Raw genomic sequence first — 25,273 nt, forward strand, 5'->3', positions numbered from 1 at the left:
TAATAAATATGTATCGAATCTGAATAAATCAAATCTGTATATAGAGACTATAATTCTATCTTACTTCTCATCATCTTGTTAGTATAATAAGTGGCTGTTACTTTCGCTGTCACAAAAGACCATTAAATACAATTTATAAAGATGATAAAGATACGAACAAGTGATCTATTTCGATGTCGGTCACTACACCTAATTAGTTGCGTAACAACTATTATTAAAATATATTATCTTGTTAGTAAATCTTTAATATGAAGAATATCATAGGTAGCACAGAGCATTATAGTATATTAAAGGAGTTATGTATATAATATTTGTATTGTTTCTGTTTAAACGGTAATAGAGATTGAAGTCAGTGGTAGTCATAGCATTGTAGTTGTAAGAAGTGGTTTATATTTCTTAAAGGGGTAAATGGTAACGGCTATAGGTAGAAGTTGATTCTACCGTCAGGTGGTGAAATTTCCTTTTTTATGCGGACGGACAAATGAGCCTGATGTTAAGTGATCACCACCACCGTTAGACATTGGCGCTGTAAGAAATATTAACCATACCTTACATCGCCAGTGCGCCACCAACTTTGGAAGCTAACATGTTATGTCCCTTGTGCCTGTAGTTACACTGCTCACTCATCCTTCAGACCCAACAATATTATGTTTTGCTGTTTGGCTGTAGAATACCTGATGAGTGGATGGTAGCTACCCAGACGGGCTTGCACAATGCCCTGCCACCAAGCTCGGTTATATTTATATAAATTAAAAATATATTTAATACAATACTTATCACACGCTGTATAACACAAGCGATTAAGGAAAGGCGCGACAGAATATTTTAAGCCGATTATTCGGATCAGCTGATTGCTAGACAAGCCCTTACCTACTTAATTTTGTGTTTGAATGTCACTTTGACTTAACTAGGGAGAAAGTGTTCGTTAATATATACAGTTATATATTTTATAGCTCATAAAAGTAACATAACTTAAATGAATGTCGTTAAATTTTATGTTTTTCCCTTTTAGCGTTTTCTAACTAATATTATATTGTAATTTGAAATACCGTAGCGTTTTGATGAAATTCTGAAAAGATTATTTGGTCATTGTCGACATAAAAAAAAAATTACCAAAAGTATGTTACGACGAAAAATTAAAATAAAATAAATATTAAGAACAAAGTTAAAGTCAAAATTCTTTATTAAATGTAAAAGTGTTAAACTTACTTATTGATAGTCAAAAATCTACCACCGGGATCTCCAAACAGAGACCAAACAGAATCATAGACAGCCTCCGTATTTAAGAATGAATGTAACATTGATTTTTACAGATATTAAACAAATCGAAGGAGCTCATTAGTGTTTTGCTATTATTACTTCATCTATATTCGTCTTTGAATTTTGTTATGAATATAGCCGCGTGGCTCGCAGGATGCGCGCGCCGGCGGAAATGTCGCGGAGCGCAGACAATGCTCCATTGTGCGGGGTAATTACCGGGACAGCCTCATTGTCATGTGACCCACTTTCGATTCGCCCTGTAACTTGTCCTAACCATGCGCGATTTAAGATGTTGCGTTAGGGTATGGACATACTTTCGTTTTGTTAGAACGATCCCGTTGCCTGTCATCCGCGCCGAACCCGCCGTTCGCTTCAGTGGGTAAGAATCCCAGGGGCACGAATATACGTGCGAAAGCGATCGGTGCTAAAATTCGAAGTGACACGTTGTCAAAAAATATGTAAAATCTGTTGCAACAATTTTGATAAAAGATATGGCCTATTATTGTATTACCTGACAAGTACAACCTAACAGGATATTTTTAATCTACAATAAGCTTTAAACGATTTTAAAATATATATCTATAAAACAAATATTTTTTCAAAACTTACATAGTACAAGATTTCAATTAATTTCGGACAAAAAACAATTGCAAATCAAAATTGAAATACCGAAATCAATTAACAATTTAAATAATCTATTCAAGAGGAGATTTCATTGACAGAAACCCTAAAAAGATGTCTTTAATAATTTCCCATCTGATAACGATTTCTATTCGATGTTATCTCGACGTTCTTAATTATATACTGCGTATGTGAAGGCAGCTTTATGGACGCCACTTAATCATTGTGTCCCATTACAATACAATAAGCAATCACGCCACGAATAAATAAATGTATTTGTTTCTTCCTCGTGAGGAAGATCGTTTTGAGAATCGAGACTTAACGAATAACTAACGACATTACTTAAAGAAATCAAAATTTTCTGTTATAAATTTGCCTATTGACCTTTGATACCAAGAATCTATAGTTTCATTCATCATTAGTACTAATCGTCGAAATAGAGAACTGAGTTTATATTAGTAGAAGGTACAATCATTTCGAGTCAGTACTTTGTGTGAGTTCATCTGTTTGAGTACCATCCCCTTATATATTTTCTATCTCAAAGTAAATTACTATGTTCATACGACATTACTAAAGAGATTCCATGTACGAAGTGGTTTATACTACTGACAGAGAGTCTACCGATGATAGTCAATTAATATTAGGGCGCCATATGGTTATGGTACCATAGACCTTTCTAAATATTAAAACAAATGAAAAAACCAACTCAATATACATAAATGATAATTATTTACAAAGAGACTCATTATTTCAACTTTCTAAGATATCTCCAATGACCTGACTCTGTGTAATTGTTATTGTACGTCTAAACAGTTATTATAACTTGCTTAATAATAGAACGACTAAACATAGTGACTAAATAAAATAAAATGTGGAACATCAAAAACACCGTCTAACCAGAAACAGGATTCCGTTATTCGACTGTAATAAAAACTTGAACCCGTTCGCTGATCTCTTAGACTTGTAAAAGCTCATTGCCGTTGATAACTCTTATCATCGCACGTGTGGTCTTAAAAGCATGTTTGTTTAAATCCTTATCGGTTGTAAGGTTAAGTGTTACTTTTGCATTTTAACTTCTGTCACTTTTTTTAAAGGTTACTCCAAATTCCTAATGTTGTTTTATCAAACTATTATCTGTGATCGAAATTTACGCATATTTGAGAGTTACAATACTATACGAATTATAAAGATGCTTAGTTCATATATTTATAATATAGGGAAATTTTCAAAATTGTTCTCCTCCAAAGAAAGGCGTCCATGCTCTTGAGAAAATAGTTTTAAGTGTATTTGCTCTACACTGGTCAATGTGAATCGGTAAAAAGACATGTGGCCAACTTTCATTCGACAAATGTAGGTTCCGTCACGATATTTCCCTTCACCACCGACAATAAGAATAGGGCTTAGAGGATGATTCCTCTAATCTAAATAAACTACTCATAAATTGCTTACAATAAAATTATGGAATTATGCATGTGTCAGTTATGAACTATACTTTTTATAGCTATTTGTTGCAACGGATATTTTTCAGGAGGTGAGTGAAACCTCTTTCGTTGCTAATGTTATGCAGATTAACCTGAAAACGTTTACATGGCATTGCTTCTATAGAAAAAAGATGTTGCGAACCGCTGCGAGCATTAATGATTGATCGCGCGAGGTGCAAGTTACAAGATGAATTATTATACCATATTTAAATAAAAATAAAAAAACAATTCTAAGGAACCATTTTGTATTGCAATTTGCTAACTAATGAGTCTCATATCTCAACATACAGTAACCTTTTAACAATATATATGGACATAGACATCTTTAAATATATATTCAAGAAAAATACAACCATAAGTCAGTTTTTTTTTAAGGATTGGTTACCCGAGCAGAAATAATTGATTTCAAAATTATGACGTAAGCTTACTCAGAGAAAAATATTTTTTCGTAAATATCTTGGACCAGAGCTCAAGGGACTCCATCACAGCCAGCGAGCCCGCCTCTGCCGTTTCCGCGATGACGTTTTCGAGCAAATGCCGACGCAAATCACTATTTATTGCTCACTGCATTATTTCGCAGCTATGCGCTCTACGAAGATTTAAATGGGACCGCACGAACCGTCAATTCACCTGCCCGTCAGTTGCAAGTGATCATTGACGGACCTAAATAGGTGGTGTTGGTTCTTGTCCTGATTTCTATACAGTTATGACAATGTATGGCTATGATATTTGCCGCTTCACATTCCAGAAGTCAGCTAAAAAGCTGTTTATATTTATAGGAAAATCCGCAATTGTGATACAAATCTGAAAAGTATTTAAATCTTAGAACAGCGTGGTTGGATGTAGAGAAGTGAATAATAGCTAATTTGTTAAAGTGTCGCCGAGTCCAGTGCGACGTCGGAGGTGTAGACAGTTTGTCTTATAAATATTACAAGTTAAAGATTAACATCTTCAGGTGGGCACATAGACGACTTGGAACATTTAACTTAACTGTCTTCCAGATATAATCTTGGGAACTTATGTTCTACCGTAAAAGGTCTGATGAGTTTTTTTTACGCTTTTTAAAACAGTGATTAACACTAATGGTTAAAAGCTCAAGGTTCGTTTTTATTTGATTTTTTGTTTTCATTACGCTCTGTTAAATGTTATGAGATTGAGCAGAGAGACGAAATTAATGGTGACGGTAATTTTAATTGCCTTTTTTAAGCTGTCATAATGTTACGTCCCTTGTCAAGGATCAGATTTTATGGCATCTGAGATAGCAGGAGCCTTTTAATTTTTATGAAGGATGGTGGTTTTTAATGTTTAAAATAAATTGACGATCTTGATGAAAACTGAACCTTTTTGGATATCAAGTAACAAAAAGTTAGTTTCGAGTAAAAATTCGCGTAATTGAAATATTAATAAAAATCTTTCGGTTCATGTTTTATTTGAAGGAAGACATGTGATTAAAACATACACAAAAATTTGATTGAATGAATCAGTACGAACTGTGATCAATATTAAGCGGGCGCGCGGGCGGTTAGCAACGCTTCTAGATACGTAACGCAAGGTCAATATAACGCGCGTTTGGAGCGTCCACGAGCGGGGGAGGGGCGTTGAGTTGTCAACGCGGGGAGCGGGCAGTGAGCGTCGGACGCGCGTCCGTTGTGGTTGCGTCACTATCATGTCTTTCGAGGACATTATCCTAAAAGTTAAGGCGCATCCCGAGTTATGGTTGTGCACTCATCAGTATTACAGAAATAGAGCCGTATGCTCACGCACTTGGAAACAAATTACTAAAGAACTGGATGCTGATGGTACGTTGGAAAGATGATTTAACCAATTTTATAATTGAATTCAATTCTTAGTTTAATAAGTTTTGGTTGCGTCAACAGAGCACCGATAATTTAGCCCGCCAATGTCATGTAGAAACCAATATTATAATGCTGGTATAAAAACGGGTTATTCACTCTACGAGTATGTTCACCCTTTTTATTTTTATGTTAATACATGAACATAGTTCATTGATTAGTATTTAAAATTTTGGAAATAAGACCGATCCGATGATACGAATGTGACTTCACTAAAATAATTGATTAATATAATAATTTTAGAACTAAAATACAGGTTAACCGGCTTTGAAGAATTTATTAGAGCAGTGTTTTAATGTTGGTAGTAAAGAAAACTTATGAAGTTACATATATTTAAATGAGTTCTCATAGATATTTTAATGATGCATGTATATTTCACTAAGTCGCCACAATTATTAGCTTTCACTTCTGAATTCATTATTTAAATAACAAATATTGCTAACATTTTCTCTTTGTCATCCAGAATGGACAGTTAAGAAAAGGTGGAAGCATTTAAAGGACCAATATAGAAAAGAACTCAAAAAAATATTATCAAAACGCTTGGCGATGTCAAACTGGCATTACTACAATGACCTGAGCTTCATAACCAATGAAGTGTTAACCGGAAGACATGGAGTCAATAAAAATGTTGACTCTAATAACGTTGCATCAGAAAACGAATCAGATAGCGACGAACAGCCACTTTTAAAAACAAAAAAAAATCAACATGAACGTACCAACAGACAGTCGACCTCATCGGCTCTTGTAAGGCGTGGTTTAAACGCAAATAAAAAGCCTTTGATAATGAAACAATTAAAAGAATTAAAAGATTTGATTCAAAGCAAGAATAAAACAATGGAAGATGAATTGAGAAATGATGCCGATTATCTGTTTTTAATAAGCCTATTGCCGACCATAAGGAAGCTGTCAGATCTACAAAAATTACACTTCAGAGGTAAAGTTAACGAGTGGCTACTAGAAACTCTGTCGCAATACCAGTTTACGAATGATTGTGATAATAAAATATACGTCCAAGATCAATTAAATGAAAGTCAACCTTGAAGTTGATTTATATGCAAAAACACAAGTCTTGAGAAATTTTTGAAGCTGCGTATGTTTATAGTATTATGTTAGAAACGTTTTAAAGTAAAACTCTTAAAACAGAATTTCTGCAATATTTTTCTGAAAAGGTGGACTTTTCCAGATGTGATTTACAGACAGTTGTGTATGATCAAATATTCAATTATTTTTTTTATCTTTCTGCGATTGCATATTAATTGTTTCAATGTGTTAATTGATGTTTTTTAAAGATTAATTTTTTAATTAATATTTAATAATTCTTCAAAAGATTTCATTTAATGCACTAAATAATGCCTAGATTTTTCTATATTGGACATAATCTATTTTCAGGTATATTTAATTCATATGCTCGTTTTAATTCACTGATTATTCATATAAGTGTTAAAATAAATATTTTGACTTAAATTATGTTTTAATATATTCGTTTTTATTAAAATACTATAATGGAAGCCTACAATCGAACTGTATACATCTATTTACTCACGAAGACGTCACTAACTCATACCAATGATATGAGTGAGTGACGCTCGTACTTATGAGATGTCTTAGTGTGCGTGAGATGCTAAGATCAAAGAGCCACACTTAGCCAGAAATACAAATTACATTATATTTTTCAAGTTTATTTAATTACAAATTAATTAATTTGATTTGGACGTGCGCGCCTTCGTGAAATCTATAATTTTAAGTTTGAAATTGATATACAAAATCGGTGGCGCATTCGAACTCACTTTTTGGGTAAAATGAAGGCTCTTATTAAGTATGCGCAAGTTGCAAGCAAAACTTTAGAGCGTATTTCAAGGTCGTACATATCGTGAAACTATAAACAGTCTTATTTTTATGCGAATTTTTTTTGAAAATATGGCAGTTTATCTATAAGAGACGGGAAATACCAAACTCGAAATTAAAAGTACCTGACAGGCCTTTTGTATTCATCGTATATAAACTAATGTTTGGATTTCAAATAGAATTCAATTAGAATTGAGTCAAATTGTAGGTAATGTTTATGTATTATATACATATACCTATGACACGTGGGACTATTTAGTTCACTTGCGGTTTACAATAATATGTATTTAACCTGAGTTCGTTGGCTAGCGTTGCAATTACAGGCACCAAAAAATTAAGGTTTTCTTTTTCCTACATATGTCTGTTTGTATAACATTTGTTCCGAAACAAATCAAATGATTTTATGGCTCTTTTATTAAGGATTAAATATGTAGGTACTGATATTAAGACTGTTATATAAAATATAATTGTACGATTTTGGAGTATGTAATCAAAATTAATACAAATATTTATTTGAAAAATGAAATTATTCACTATTTCCTATTTTCCGTTATCTAATATGACAAAACTGGAATCTATCTAGCCGTTTCAAGAGTGATGGAGTAACAGATATCTAAAACACTTAAATTTGCAATTACAATATTGATAAGATTTATTTTAAAATTTAATATCGTAAATATCAACGTGGTATAGTTAACAATATTGCGTCAACATTTGTACACAACTTTTTAATTAATCAACGTGTAACGCCAAGATTTAGCATCACAATGGCCTGTTGTAACTTTTCTCCACAATTTTCTATTGCGCGGGAAATGCCTCAATGTTGTTGCGCTCATATGCAACTCTATCTTGCAACATTCGAGAGCACAGTTCATGAGATATTTGTTTAACTATTGTTTCGCTTGGCTTTGTTTTTCTAAAGATTGAAAAAATATATTATGTTTTGATGTGATCAATGTTTAATGTACAATATTTAACGTTAACATGTAATTTATCATAAAAACATTGCATTATACTATAGTATGTCATATTTAGAGCAAACACTTAAACTTTTAAATTGTATTAACGTTAAAATTTTGTACAACGAAGTGTCAATCCGCAAATCATTCCAAAATCGGCATATCATAAATTACGGAAGCGTGCGCGCAGGTGAATCGTCGTGGGTGCGCCCGCGCTGGCGTAGAGGATCGCTCGCTCAAATTGCTCAATGCGGCCGCATTCCATCATTGAATGCGGCCGTGGACGCACGTGTATAACGTAGGCTCATTTCGATAAAATCAGATAATTTAACTTGAACAATTAATACATGTCATATAATAAAATAAATTAACGAGATGAAGCATTTATTATTAATCATGTCAAATCACAATTACTATGAAATATCCATTATAGTAAAATTTGTAATTACGCAAATAAAATATATTTTAATGTCAATATATGTATATAATATGGATTTTTAATTTACATTTTGTAATTGGTCACAGAAATGTAAATACTAGTTAAAGTTAAAACCGATAGTTTGTTGCTAGCTAATTGCAGATATAATTAATAACGCGATATAATCAAAATTTATGTCTGCCCACACAGATAGCCGTTTCAAACTCAATTGATAACAACCAATGAATTGCTTTCGACATAGTTTAATTACTACCCTCGGGCTGTACGAGGGTAAAGCACCAAATAATGCTCTAGCATCTAAACATTATATTTTGATTGAAATTCGAAACCTCAGGCGATAATTTGATTCAAATTAAATAAGACAAGAATATTAATTGCTCAAAGCACCTGTGCTAAATTGAATGGAGAAGTACACAATTGTGCAACATACATCACAGCTCAATGTTACCGAGATACAATTACGAGATGACTCAAGTCATAAGTGACATGGCGGTAGATTTATGTGCAAACGATTTGAAAAATTACAGCCAAATTGGCGAAACAATTACTTTTGTTCGACGCTCCTAGCTATCATCTAAATTATTGTAAGCTGTTGGAACTAAACGATGGGTCCGTGGCATTTTGGTCACGAAATTGAATACGTTAATTATACGATCACGACGCTATGAAGTCCCTAATTGCATACGATACATTGCAAATACGTAGGGAAGCGGGTCACCCGCATTGGTACGGGCTTGTAAGGTATCCTTCGCATATAATCCAATATAAAGTACGGCTTCGTTTTGACGTAAACAATCGAATTATTCGCGAGAACTCTATATTCTTCTTCGAATTCTGATTATTACACAAGATTGTTGTCATTAGCTGTTTGAAAAGATTAATAATAAATCTATATAGAACTTACGTTAATTTCTTTTCGAAATGAACTATTTCACAATCTAGCACGAAAAGCAAATGTCATCACAGAAAACAGTTAAATTACTAATTCTATCGAAATTATTTGACTATAATACGAGTACCAAATATTTTTATAGTTTAAATAAAAAAAAACTAAGGTTAGTTCCTTTATTGTTTGTATTAAATGTAAGTTTACTTGGTGGTAGGTCTTTGTGCAAACCTGTCTAGGTATCTACCACTCATCATGTTCTACCGTCAATCAAACAAAAAATAGTATTGTTGTGTTTCGGCTTAAAGGATGAATAAGCAGAAGTGTCATAACTTCTCAGTTCCCAAGGATGGTGGCGCGTTGGTTTTGTAAGAAATGGTTAAAATTTCATCCGATGCTAATTTATATGAGCTGTGGCCACTTACCAACCGGTGACCCATTTGTACGTCATCATATTTTAATTTTCAATGGAATCGATATATGAATGTGTAAATGGATTGTATGTTAGTATGTCTCTTTTTGACTAAAATACTTCTTACATACACACAAGACAACTTCCACCGGATTTTACTAATGTTTTATAAAGTGTTTCGTGTTTATTGATGTTAAGATGATTCATATGCGACTTGTTTGCGTTAGTAAATATAGATTTACACTTAATCTCCGTTTCCGCAATCCGCTAAAGGGATTAATAAACTTGGAAACCGATTTATCGTGTTAATATCTGTTTATTCGATTTGTTTGCTTATCTTGAAATTTATAGTAATATTAACGCGGTTTTAAAAATAACAGTACATAAAATGGGCTTCAGTGATGGTAAAAATTTAATCTTAGTTTAGTGCGACCCTGCAATTTTGATATTTGAAAATAAAATTAAAATCACTGTGTGCTTCGTGTACCTACACATATAGTATTGAAGGCTAAAGTTGCACCTACACGGCGTGCTTAGCCATCCAGTTCCGCATATGAATATAAAATGCAAATATATATTAATTTACGAGTCAAGTTTTCATATAAATACAGTTAAGCACTACGATTTGTGTTTATAATTCATCTTATACCATTCATCTTATACAGCGAGATAGAATTTGCTTTAAAACGTCTCCTTGAGAGTTGATTAAGCCTTAGCCAAGCAGGATACTTACTTACTTTATTGTAGCGAAGAAAATATTGTCGTATCCACGGGATATTAGCTAATAATATACCTAGTCAATTAAACCTTATTTGCATGCAGATTTGATAACAAATGGAGTTCTGTTGTAACAATAACAAAAGTACAGCCAGGTATATTTTATGTAGCATAGCATAGCATAGCATAGTTCCGATCGTTCAGAAATAAATACCCTAATGCTATGCTTTGCATTAGGGTATTTATTTCTGAACGATCGTAACATATTTTACAATCACTAACCAAATTATATTAAAAAACCGATTAAGTCCGATCTTAACTTTTATGTAGTTTGGAAGAAGGTAGACAGCAAATAGGGCCACGTAATAGAAATTGGTTATCAGAGACAAATCAATCTTGGCATAAGCTGCCACACGTCTTGGATTAGGTGGCTGTGAGTGGCATGAGTTTGGCACGGTGTTAATATATAATAGTCGAAGACAAAATATACATACATAATACGTCCTAAACGGAAGTAAACTTAACTTACGAAATCAGCAGAACAATAATTGTGGCAATCATTTGTAACGTCATATTATACTAGAACTGGTATCGATAAGGTGGCTGCATTTACTCATAGCATATCGGGCTCATGCCTTCCTTTCTCTCTTTCAGTGATGCAAATATCCCGTATTCACACGTTAAGTAGCACGCAATGAATTACTCGGAGCCGATGATGAGGCCCTTCTTGTTCGTCAACGCCTCCGTACATGGCCGGCTCCGTTCGATCGATAAAATTATTATATACCTACATTGTAACTAAGTTCTCTCTGATTTATATGCAGTGAAACACTATATAATGAGGCGCGTTTACGATCGTTTCGAGCGAATTGCAAAAGTTGCCTTTGAATTTTATTACGACCTGATCGTATTTGTAATGTTGATATTTTGGTTTAGTAACATTTAGAAACATTTCATCTTTTACTTAGTATGAAAGTAAACTAGATATGTTGGAATGTTTTTTTTTTTTAAATAAGCGCCATGCTTTCAGTGCGATTCTGTAAGAATTCATTTCGCATCTCACTCGTGAAATTTTGTCAATCAACTTACAGTGATAAGCCATTTTGATACGTGTACCCTATTAATGTTATAATTATTGGAGTCAATGTGGCTTTTCTTATTCTGACATTTCACGCTCGTATTCTGCGGTGAGTTTCGAGTTTCATCTTACAGAATACCTCTACTAAACTGCATATGGTTAAAATACGTATTATTTTTGATATAGAGAACGAACAGAGTACATATTAAGTTTGGCGGTTATTCCACCACGTCGCAGTAATGCGAGTTGAAGGCAATCTGTGACGTAATGTTATTGGACACATGCAGATTTCCACACAATGTTATCCTTCACCGCCGAGCGCATAACGATGAACTATAAACAAAAAAATCCAGCGAAAATCTGCGGTGTGTGTTTGGATTTGAATCCATAATCACAGATTGAGATCCGCCTGATCTATCTAATAGTTCATGGGCTTAAACAAGGATTGAAAATCTTTAAATTTTGTCAATTTCCCGAGGTAACTAACCAAGAGTTTTATTATATCTATAAAATGGGTCGTACAAAAAACCGTTATTCCGTTGAGCAATCAGTAACCGACAATTAATTATTCATGCCAAGTAAAAGTAGGATTTAATTGTTTAATAAGGTTTGTGACAAAAAGTTTTTATGCGATCCGATCGAGTTTCTATGGGTTTCCATTATAGGGATTGTCGTTTATCCTAATTTAATGCAGGAAATTTTCTATATATTTAAAAAAAAAAACCTACTGTATAATAATTAGACAATACTAATGCAGGAATTTATATGGTTCGATCGAGTTTTACTTTTCCATAAAAAATGATTGGTTTCGTTTTAATTAAGTAACTTCTATTACTTATCTTTTTGTATATACCAAACCCATTTTAAGTCTGCCATGTATTTTAACCGTTGAAGACTGTGAGTGCACCGACCAAGCACTACTAAACGTTTCTATGCTTAGATTTAAGTATTGTACATTGAAGGAAAACTTTGTGAGAAAACCTGCATATTACGTTAAATGAAAATCTGCTACGTGTATATCCACGACCAGTGTTGGAATACCGTGGTGAGATGAGCTTTTAACTGCTGTCACTCTATCACTTAAATAAAGAAATGAATTCACTTCAAGGTTCGTGAGATGTTTGTAGTAGATCTGTAACATCCGATTTAGATATCTGTCATCACACATTAATAAAAAAAAAAGTCTTGTTACATACTAAATAAGGCGTCTATTAAAATTCATGTGTGCTAAGTTTAAATGAATATTAATGTGCAAAGAAAAATGGTAAGGATTTGATTTTAGTACGTAAGCGTCGCCTACATACTGAGACGGGCTACGTGTTTGGTAGTGTATGTTTTTATTAATATATGATTAACACAATAAGAGCATATAAGTACGATCACTGCGGTAAGGAAGCTTGTGAATATGTAGTGGGGGTGCTCGGAGGCATTGCCTTGTATTTTTATCGCTAGTTATTTTTATGATTGTGGTCTTGAAAATTTTGCAAGAAAGTATCTCATGTTTTGTTTACAGCGATAAAAATTATATTTAAAGTTAATTTTATTTCTTTTTTTACGTCTTTTTTTTCACCGGTTCTTTGTAGATAAAATTATGATATTAGATGTTAATAAAACGTAAGTTACATAGTAGTGACTTTTAGGGGTTATTCGTCTAGTGTTTGGCTTAAAAAAGTAGCCTGTGTTCTTTTATGCAGTTCAAGCTTATTTCGTAATAAATTTCATCAAATTCAGTTAATCGGTTTGGCCGTGAAATAGTAACAGAGACAGGCAGTGTTAATTTCGCAGTTTTTATTTTTGTAAAGATAGTTTGCACTTAAAACACTTCCTAAAATATAATGAAATCAAACAAAATAGTGCAATGACCTTTTCGTTTATACTCATTAAATATAGATCGATATATTCCTTAACGACCCTGAGTAATCTTCATTAAACTGTGCATTTATTATACTTGAATTATAATTAAGTAAGTAAATACTCAAGTTGTTTTCAAAACACATTAATTTTACGACATTTATATAGTCTAAGGTTGAGTTCAATCAATTTAGTATTAACCGGTTGAGTGAAGAAGTTAGTTGAACTTATGTATTCGTTTTTCCTGATCTCAAGGGGTGAACGTCTGGATACGGTAGCGTTTGAACTAACAAGTCAATTACAAGTCTATGTTCTACGGGTATAACCTGAGACTGGATTGAATCTGTTATAAGGTTAGGGTTGTCAATAGTTATTTATTTATCTGGTCGTCGTCGCACGCACACATAAACATTTGTAGGCACTAGCGTCACTCATACAGGGATGTTGTAGAACTCCATAGCCGTAACGAAACTATTGGATATCCGAAATAAAAATCTATCCGTAACCGTAGCCGAAACCGATAAAAAATATATTTATTGTAATTTAGTTTTTGCACAGTGCTACACTCAAAGAGAGTCGCTAATTGTATTTTAAAGCTATTTGTTTTTTCCTGTGATTATGCCTAATACTAAATACTTGCCAACAAATACAGTCAAATTGATATCTCAATATAGGCAATTTTTTATGCATAACACCTAGCAACAAACTCCAAGAACACGAGTGACGTCACGGCGACAACTAATCTTACATAATTCTGTATAGTATTGACAGAATACTTCATAAGTAAACTTAACCCTTACCAAGTTCTTTATATGTGTGTGTATGACATATGATACTCGCTTGTTGTTTAACTATTGTGTCGGCTATTTGGACAGGGAACTTGTTAAAACACAATACAAGATTGCAATCAAGGTGTAAATGAATAAATAAGTAGGTATCGCAGAGTACGAGGAAGATAATTAAAAGATGCAACTTGCATTATAAATAACATCAGCGAGATTTTAAAATATCTTTATATTGTATATATGTGTGCGTGTTTTGTGGTAATGGGCGTCTGTGTAAGTGTGTGTTTCATATAAGGGATAATTTTTATCAAATTTTCAAGGTCATTTATTTTTGTCAAATAGTCAAGATTTATAAATAAATGTAATCGTTTAAGTTGATAGCTCACAGCCCTGTCGATACAGAGTAGATGAGAGGCGATGTAAAGGCAACTTGCAGGAACTTTACAAGGATACAGAATACGTATTTAGTGATTTAGAAACGTTTATTGTAATCGAGAATTAATAGTAATATTACTTGCGGCTTTACCCGCGCGAAATTTATATTAATATAAATAAAGTTCTGATCTTTATAGTTCAGTACTTCTGTTTGTTATAGTTTCTGAGATTTTGTTATTATGTATTTTGTTGTTATGTATATATTGTGAGTGGTATTTCGATATTATATTTACATAAATCACAAGATCATGTATTTTATTCTAATTGCCGACACACGAATAAAATTAAGCTCGCGGTTCGAGAGGCGAGCGGTTCATAGGGATAATGATGACCCCACCGAAATCGTACATGTATAAAACGATTTGAAAACCTTCTAAAATAGACAACTTACGAAAATGTAATAAATTCCTTATTAATTATTTCGCTAATTTGTTAAGATGCTTAAAAAGATAGTCGCAGATGTCTCTATATAAACAACTTGCCAATAAGATTAGAAGACTTCCATTTGACCTCCTCCTCATATTTAATAAATATGATCCAGGACAAGAACAGCAATATTCATTTCAATCCATAATTATAACCTATATTCACATACTCGACGCTTAAGTTTTTTGTAATATTATTCATGAAATGTTTTCGACGAATCTAACGAAATTTGATTAATCAAAATAGGCCAAGCATTGCATAGTAAAAACAATAGAATCGTGGAACGTTCGTTTCTACTTATTTTAATATCTTAAGCCTGTTCTAGAAAATTATAAATATTTGTTAATATTGAACTATTCATAGAAATATAAATTACAACAATGCGGTACTCACGTGTTCGTCTAGAGAGTAGGTTAACTCTCCATCGTCATACAAAACGAACCACCTCCGCTGCCATCTCTGAAACAAAAAACATAAAAATATAGAACCTCATTTTGGACGCACCTCTGCTAAAATTAACATAGATTTTTTATATTTTCTGAGATACAAAGTAACTTTATCGTGCACGTATCGTGCGGTGTTAAGTAATGTCTTTGGTATGGTATGGGATGATCTGATTCAAAGTGTCATTTATTTTTAAATATAGATTTGAACGTGAACAATTGAAACCCAATTTGTATTCCACAAAGCATCCGGCCGAGATTTGCTTTTTTAATTTGCAAGTTAAAAACAACAAGATTATTAAACATTGTCGGGGAGTTATTTTCGTTCCATTCGTGGGAAAAACAAACAACAGTTTAAAATGTTTAATCGTCGATTAGCAAATATCCGCTGGGATTGGAATTCTGTATTCCGCAATAATATAATATACTGTGAAACAAAAAATCGCAAGCAAATCGAATATATTAAAGCAATTTATGTCCTTGAAATATAGAATTTATAAATTATTTTATTTCGCTATTATTTATATTAATGTACTTCCCGTTACATATAATATGTTATTTATGTGAAAAATGCCTTTCAAACTACGCGTGTAGTCTAGACTCGTTAGCAAGTATGGGTGTAGCGTTAATATTAAATAAGACTTAGTTTTACCAACTCTAGACAGTGACTTGAGTGAGAAGTGACTGATCATGACCTCAATGACCTTTTGAATCCGCTATGTTAATACATGCTAACAGGCATACATCTTTGAAACCAAATATTACTGGTGGTGGGAGTTCTATCAGCACCGAATCATATATCATTCTATCACTAATATACTATTATACTATATGTATACTATATTATCATAAACTATTGCTATACCAATTAAAAAAAAGTATATCCCAGTATTCTCAGCTTATACCTACAATCCTATGGGTTGTTTACATACCGATACAAAACGTATCAAATTATAAAGTGTATATAAGATGTCGGATTATTAGACGACAAATACCGAATAGTTCGTAAATAACAATGTCAGACAAGAATATTTCCTTGTTCCGTACTTTTCATAGCGCGATTTTTTCCATAGTCGGATTATATATATATTTTTTTTAAATTACGGAATTCGATGTCAACGTTGCACATGAAAATGAAGTATTCAACCGGAATAAATATTTTAAACTCATCGTACTGAGTGAATTAAACATTAAAAAAATATATCGAACGATTTTGATGGCAGTTTTTTATTTAGCAAATACAGATCAGAGCAACCTATTATCAAAAATAACAAAGAGTTCATATATAATTAAATTATCATTGTGAATGTGAAATAGAATGAACTCTACAACAATTCCAAATAACTATCTATTATAGAACATAAATAACAAGTACTCTATAATAGTATTAAAATCGATCGTCGAATGCTATTTATAATTTAGACGGGTTATAGTTATATCACGCTTACGAAAGAACGCACGTGTTTCATTGTTTTAAGTTACTGTTGCGTATTTTTTTTTTTGTTAGATGTGTGTTAGAGGCGAGATGGCCCGGTGGTTAGAACGCGTGCATCTTAACCGATGATTTCGGGTTCAAACCCAGGCAAGCACCACTGAATTTTCATGTGTTTAATTTGTGTTTATAATTCGTCTCGTGCTCGGCGGTGAAGGAAAACATCGTGAGGAAACCTGCATGTATCTAATTTCTACGAAATTCTGCCACATGTGTATTCCACCAACCCGCATTGGAGCAGCGTGGTGGAATATGCTCCATACCTTCTCCTCAAAGGGAGAGGAGACCTTAGCCCAGCAGTGGGAAATTTACAGGCTGTTTATGTTATGTTATTATGTTATGTTATGTTAGATGTGGCAAACGAGCAGGAGGCTCACCTGATGTAAAGTGACTACCACCGCCCATGGACATCTGCAACACCGGGGGGCTTGCAGATAAAACAATTGTTTAGATTAAGCACCCTGTGTAAGTGACGATATGAAAAAACTAATTTCAAACGTGGTTTTATTACGAAACAATTTACATAAACGATTTACAATTTAGATTAACGCCAGTATTATTAAAGTATTAGAGTTCATTTTATAATTAGTTTTATGTAAAACTATCTAAATTTTTCCCGTAAGATTTAATTTAGAGTCATTATTGATTTCGATAGAAGTAATCCGTCAGAACCAGAAAAGGCTCAGGCGCTGGGCCAACACTTTTTGACCTACGTCCGACACGGAAGTATAAATATTGTCAACTGTCAAACTATGGATTGTTACTGAGATTTTATTGACAAAATCCGTTAACCTCGAACCTGAACCCAAGACCTCAAGATCTGCAGCCTTAAAGCTACACCATGGAGACAGTCAAAAATAACTCTTAACATGTATTGTTTCTAACAGAGTTGATTAAAAAAATTGTTCAATTACTTCTAATAAATAAAATAATCATTTAAGCTGTATAGCTGAATACTATTGTGTATTTGAGTGAAATTAATGTAATAAAAACTTTTTTAACCTGTTTTCGAGCTATGCGACCTCTTTACAAAACAGTAAGATAATTACCTTAATACGTTCAAGAACACGGCACTTTCACTGATATTTGCATATTGCTTTCAGTTTAACGTATTCATAGTTTTTGCGTCGAACAATGAGGCGCGAGACAATAGTGTTGCTATATTAATGAACGTTAATAAATTCCAAAGGATTTTTAATATGCTTATGTAATAATGGTATGTTATAGATGATGTTAGGTTATTTTCTAAGTACATTGACCTTTATTTGAGTAGTACAGGCGCACACGTATACGTACAAGTTCGGGATACAGAGAAGAACCGACTAGAAACTTATCAATGAAGTTACATATAACTGTGTTCCTCTTATTACACTGGACAAAATGTACAAAAATGTAACTTAAAACTAATTATGTCCTGTACCAAATACAGTTTATATTTATATATTTTTTGTGATGACAACACATATATATTTAAAAACCAACTACCGCTCTAAACCATCCTCTCATAACAAAGAACTAACTAATTTCGAACCTCATGAATTGAAACCCAAATGATTCCAAATAAAGGTCCTCGTTACAGTAACAAGGCTCCAAATAACAAAATATCATCGTCAATAATTGACAATACTTATATGAAAGGAAACCGGCGGATGCGTCTAAACGCGTAACAAGATAACGCCATGTTGGAATTCGACTGGCTAATCACAAGTTAATATCATCAGTAGTGTAGGCATCGAGGTATAACTCTCCAGAGTATTCCACGACTCATCTTTCTGTACGATTGAGAAATAACGCCGAAAAATAATTCAATAAAGTATTGAAGAGTGCTGGTTGTATCTTAAGAAAACGGTGTATTTTAAACATTAATCATTTACAGGAACGTTGCACTCCATATTCAAATTTGACATTTAATTGTCATCGTTTCAAAATAACTTCTGTCATTTGTTTTAAATTTAAAGGTTTGGAGCATTTAATTGCGTGGACCGACGTCACTAATGTCATTTTTGTGTTTTCTGTTCATCCGGTTTACCGATTCTGTTTAAGACCTAAAGAGTTTAAGGTTATCAGGTACTTAACACCAATTAATGGAAATACACTAGACTATATGTACGGTGACTATGACTTGACAGTGGAAAGGCGATACTAAGAATTATTATTATTAAAATGATTTCTAAGCATACAGTAACAGCCTATAAATGTTCTTGCCTGCCTGGAACTTAGAATATTTTATTCTAGTACACCATTTTAGTGCTGCTCGATGGATATTTAATTCCAGGCCAGAATTTAATTCTACATATGCAGATTTCCTCATGATGTTCATCAATGCTAAATATGACATTACAAATACAATTGAGAAGGCATCGGAATTATAATTGCAGTAGTGCTTGTTGGATTTGGACGCTCGACCTTTGATCATTATCCAGGTTTTCCATACATTCATCCTTCCTTTCTGATTTGCCGATATTGTAAAGAATGTAATATAATCCATTATTTTTTGTATTAATATTGATTCTATTTATAATTTGCATTCCAGCAGCGAAGCGGGAGAGGTAATCTTAGAGGGCGTATCGCCTTGCCTCCTATTATAGCGACCGACTTTCCCCGCGGGCGACGATTCTTGATGATTGTCAATCGCGCGTGCCGCCGCAGAAACGAATGGAGTAGCGAAAATATATATAAAATATGATTATAAACAGATGTATTATTTAATATTGTACTTTATAATTATATTGCAAACAAAACTTCGAAGTTACCAATGAAATGATAACAGACGAAAAACTAATAATCTCTATAGAATTATTTGTTTTAGGCAAAATATAATTAAAGTGAATAATTCAATTAATATACGATATCTTAATAAGGTTAACCCAATTCCCACTGCGCAATTTATATATAAGATTACAAGATCCATTACAATTGTCAATATTATAATTATAATTCAAACACATTAATTCAAACATCGACGCTTGGTTGTAAATCGCGTTTATTTATGTGTCAGCGTTCGCGACACGCTTTCCAATCACACTTGAGCTCCCGCACACCTGTGCCACAGATAACGGGATACGAGGAAGGAACAGATAAAATTATTTCAATAGATTAAATAAATAAAGTTTACAAAAAAAAAAAAAATGTACGCTTGGTATCTGCTGCTCTCATGGACTAGACGCTAATTGGTACTTAATATTAAACGCATGCCGTGTCTACATCATGAAAAATGTAATCATGTGTACTTTTGTGATTGTCATTTTGTTTTGTAGACCTTTAAACATAAAAATAAAAAAATAAAAAAAAATAACACAATGGAAATTATTACACAGATAATATATTTATACTTACTCTACTATTAAATAGAGGATAAATTATTTCGATTGTAAGTGAAAAGAAAAACATTACAACAAACAAAATTAATAGAATTACAAATATCTATATCTCCGAAATATGTTTAGCTTGATTAATTATTACAATATAGTTATGGGAATATATAATTAAATTGATGTACCCGAGTTATTTTACTTTGCTTTTTATAAAATGTTTTATGTAATTTATCTGTCGAATTGTAGTTCAATCACCTTTAGGCTTTATATTCATATTTCTATGCCTGTAGTCATACACGCAGTCAACGACGTTGAATTACCAAAGAAATAAATATTTATTGTTTATGCTTAGTCGAAAATGTAATAGACATTATAAATCAAAATAGGATAATGTATACTGTTAAGATATATTTTATAACTCAGATAAAGAAACTTAATCGTTATAGAAAATAATAGTTTATATACTGTATTCCAACCATAAGAGGAAAAAAGCCATATAAACAACATTTGACAGCAAGTTGACGCGATATCATTGGTTGAGAGCTCGATTAATCTATGATATTCACTACGGATTTGCGAAAAAATTGTGTTTTGAACGTCGACGAAACTGTTATTGGAATTTTGGAAGTCAAAGGAATTAAAGTGGAAATAGGTAGTTAAGTTTAATAGTGTTGTATTATAAATAAATATATATTAATCATAAACTCTTAGTAGTGCGAATCGCATGAAATACGTAAATCCAAGGTTTGTTTATATTTTTTCCTACTTCCACTGGAATAGGCTATACTTTATCTTTGATAGTGTGGTAACATCAAAATAATCGTTTAAATATTTACCATAAAATAGTACTAACAATTTGCTAATTGACATCTAAATACGAAACAGCAACCTTACCTGAGAGCTTAAACCTTAAACAATACACACCGGGCGCTACGTCTCAACAATTTCAATCAGCAGTTAAGCTGATAAAGCCAAGTCGGCATTAGCGACAAGATGGCAATCAGCTGACACCTCGTGAACATTAATGTCACACCAATTAACCTATTAAAACGTTAGAGATCTCTTAAACATACAGTATAATGTTACAAAGACATTGTTTGAATTTAAAATTACCTTTTCTTTCTCAGTAAGATTTTATCACATATGAATGAACAAAATTACTTTATAATAGTTTAATAAATAAAGTATATATTCTTATCTGCCTGAATATATATTCTGTTTGCCTAGCTTCTAGCGTATCAGACTAAGACTAGAGTTATGTTACCAAAACAGGTAGGAATGAAGAACAATTGGGTCTATATACATATATATTTATTGGATATAGTTAATATCTGAACCGATAAAAAATCTCTGATAATATCTCGAGTCAAACAAATATACGTTTAAGGTTTAAGAGAAACTATTCATGCGGAATTTCGTCCCATTATGTATATTATATATATATGTCGCAGCGTCAGATAATTAAATACTTTGATTGTAATCTCTTAGTTTTGAGATTTGATTCTGGATGGCCAGTGAAGTCAATCGCTCTTTGTCACGTTAGAAAAACATAAAATGTCAGTTGTCAAGCAGGATAAGACAGATGTGGTCGCGGCCAACGAAATATTGTAAAAATCAATATACGATAATCCAGCTATCGATTTGTTGTATTATTTGTGAATATGTATGACGAAGATGGTGACCCCGAACCGAACAATACTGCCGGCTCGTCGTTATATATATATTTTAAAAAGATCAGGTAGTTGGTAGTGCAAACAATAAACAATTCTCTAGCGTACGTTTTTACTACAATCAGTTTAAATTACTCAACTAAAAGTTGAATTCTTTATAAAAAGATATTTATTGTAATCACTTAATTGGACCCCGGTGTTATTTTTAGAAGGCATCCTTTAAATTATTTTAACGAGTCTCCCCCGCCTACATTGTTGCAAATATAACGACAGAATGTGTAAATAATGTGGCATAACGAGATAGTTGCTTCTTACATACAAAAACAATAATTATTTATTTAAATGCGATGAGTTTTTAATGTTTTAATTTTGCGTTATTTTTTAATTTGTTCACGCGTCTATACTAATCTATACTAATATAATAAATGCGAAAGCTCTACGTCTGTCTGGTTGTTATTCTTCCAATCAAATCACTCGTCAGGCGTGAGGCAAGGTGGAAAGGATTTTTCCAAGGAAAAACATACATTACCTTTTTTTTAACAACTGACGACAGCCCCTAAAACGCAAGCAACGCAGCGGACGACAATAATTAAAAAATAATCACCCTGCTACGTGAATACTCACTATTTCTAACCGACCCCAAAAAACTAAGGAGGCTATCAATTCGTTGTATTTTTAAAGTTTGTTACTTCGAAACTCCTTCATTTTTGTTTGAAATATTTCCGTCCCATTTAAATGTCAGTTGTCGTTGGTCCTGTTAATGTAATGAAGAAATAGTCTACTGTCCGCAGACGCTTGAGACGTAAAGGATCTCTTGCGCAGTTGGAATAAGCGCGGTGACGGGAATAGGTCAAGAGGATATTATTGTCATATAGATGTTGAATATGACTAAAAATGTCACAGATAATTTAATATAAATAACTTTAACACATGTTGCCTATAACTAAATCGTTACAATTGTTTTTGTGTTGTTTATAACATTGTGAGTGTGAGATACTTGCATAACGTCGCGGGTCGTGTTCCATCCGCTCGCTAACTAGCAACTACCTGTCGTGAATCAGTTAATTATAGCCTAGCCTAGCCCAGCCTAGCCTCTAGCGTGTTACACGCTGCAACGAATATTAGTAATTTGCTCAGTAATAGTTTAAAGTTTGACATCCGACAAAACTACATTATACATGTTGATTGTATGTAAACACTTGGGAACGACTGCGTTTATATAATTTGATAGAAATGAATACGTTATGTTACTCGATGCCTATTTAAACAAAATACCTTAAAATCTTAATGATACGAAACCTTTAATGGAGGAATAGAAGATTTCAGTAGCAAATTTGATGATGAGATTTTGTTTTTTTTTGTTTATATTGTTTAGGTGGAATGGCAAATGGTCTGCTGATGGTAGAATATTAAAAAAGAAAACATATAATTAAGCAAGTAAAGATGTCGATGCGTCGCTTCATGATATGATAGTTGGAAGAATGATCGTAGTCTTCCAAACTTCAAGCATTTTTTGATTCATAACTAACACCGATCGAAGAAATTGTTAGAATATCGAATTTAAGCATAGAATTTCATTCAACTGTTTCAAAATAGTCCTGCTAAAGTGTGTGTGTGGTATTCTCGCGTCTCGTGCACTAGATCTGTCACAAATGATCCAGTTAGCTTACACGATTGTGTTCTGTTGAGCGCTAAGTTATTTCACGCCTGTATTATTAAACGAGACGTATCAGCCACTTCGCGATTTGGTCCTTAGGATAGAATATGATTAGGAATCATATAGACGACAAACTGAGTATTGACCTCACAACATTTAAATAGATGTCTTTTTTTCAGAAATCCGGCCATGGAATTTTCATAATCAGGTTCCAGAATATAATCATTTTCGGTAACAAGTCGGTTCCGTTTTTTAGAAACGCCATTGACAATAATGGGAAAAATAACTGAGAGTAACTTGAGAAAGTCGTTCTAAAGCATAAATTATATGCACTTAAAATAATTTTATTTAGTGTCGAAGTCAGATTCCTTATCAGTATTAGTGACAAGTCAGTGAAACGTAGTGAGGCCTGGTAAATATTAATAAATCGTTAATCCTACACTTTTCCACTTAGCATCAGTTAAATTCTTCTCCTTCCGCCATTGTGTATCTGAACGATAAATCTGATGCTAAGTTATATAAATCATAGACTGGAAACGAAATATTTGTGCACTCATTGGTGTTTGACAGAAGACCCTTAAATGTCAAGTCGAATGTGAAGAATTTAATAAGCATAGTCTACCGTGAGTCTATGGTAGGTTAACAGCGGGGGGTACTGACCTCGTAGACGTAATTGATTTCTATTGTAACTATGTTATCACTAATGATTGTTATGTCATCTACATGTGTTGCGATAATTCGATTCCGAATTAATCGATTATTCATGGTTTGTACGTGAACAAATAATAATCGATCACCTTCGAATTAGGCTTCCAAAAGGATTTCAATTAGAGATAAGTTCGATTCCTGTACGAGCTTTATTTTTTTCTCTTTAAACATTTTATCAAGATCACGAAATATACTTATCGAATTGGTCTTAGTGAAAGGTATAAAAGGCCGTGAAGGAATAATTTATTTACAGAAATTGTAATTGAATTTATGAAAGTTTCAACGACGGAAAATATTTTTAAATGAGTTATTGACCTTTCCGTATTCGGTTTACCAATTATATCTATTTTTGTTTGACAGAAGGGAGAACGTTGAGTTCTTTTCAAAGTCACTTAGGCTGTTCTCATATTTAAAGAGCCATGTTTATATATTATTATGAATTAGCGTTAAAAGGTCGTAGACGTAAGTCTACGAAAAAGGATATCGAAATACGTACTGAAATATCAAAATACAAAATATGAAATCTGTCATAAGTAATAAATTGTTATTTAGAAATTAACAGTACAAAATTTCACATTTATATAACACCTTATCTATAGTGAATTGTTTTTGTTTTGTTTCTGTACCAGTCTCAAGATTAATGCATAATTTTACTGTTTGTTCCCCAATAAATTTCTTCAATCTTGTTTCATCTGGTTATACAGTTCTAATTATAATTAGGTTATTTGTTTTTAATTATGATGGTATTATAATATAAATTAAGCACTTATTTGAAATTGAAAAATCAATGTTTCAAATATATTTTTAAATAAATTATATAAATCTATACTAAAAATAACGGAGAAGACCGTCCATTAGAGCTATTTTATACAAAACAAACTTGAAGCTCGCCATAGATCACGATCGTCTGTAAGTTATATGCATTGTCAACAATATTTATA

At 32.7% G+C, this 25,273-nt stretch overlaps 1 protein-coding gene and 1 long non-coding RNA gene across 5 annotated transcripts in view; one reads left to right on the plus strand and one right to left on the minus strand.

Moving 5' to 3' along the window:
- LOC113396260 (protein outspread-like) overlaps positions 1-25,273 on the minus strand; it is a 237,829-nt gene that overhangs the window by 41,994 nt on the left and 170,562 nt on the right. For all 4 annotated transcript variants that reach the window (XM_064215473.1, XM_064215472.1, XM_064215474.1 and 1 more), the window contains exon 3: positions 15,442-15,507. In XM_064215473.1, coding sequence (XP_064071543.1) covers positions 15,442-15,507 — 66 coding nt within the window. The remainder of the gene's footprint in view (positions 1-15,441; positions 15,508-25,273) is intronic.
- Positions 4,999-6,360, plus strand: LOC113396245 (uncharacterized). Its single transcript, XR_010309194.1, has 2 exons — positions 4,999-5,161; positions 5,679-6,360. It is a non-coding gene; the product is annotated as an uncharacterized LOC113396245 (long non-coding RNA).

The sequence above is a fragment of the Vanessa tameamea genome, chromosome 8 (genome assembly GCF_037043105.1).
Source record: "Vanessa tameamea isolate UH-Manoa-2023 chromosome 8, ilVanTame1 primary haplotype, whole genome shotgun sequence".
Lineage (NCBI taxonomy): Eukaryota > Metazoa > Arthropoda > Insecta > Lepidoptera > Nymphalidae > Vanessa > Vanessa tameamea.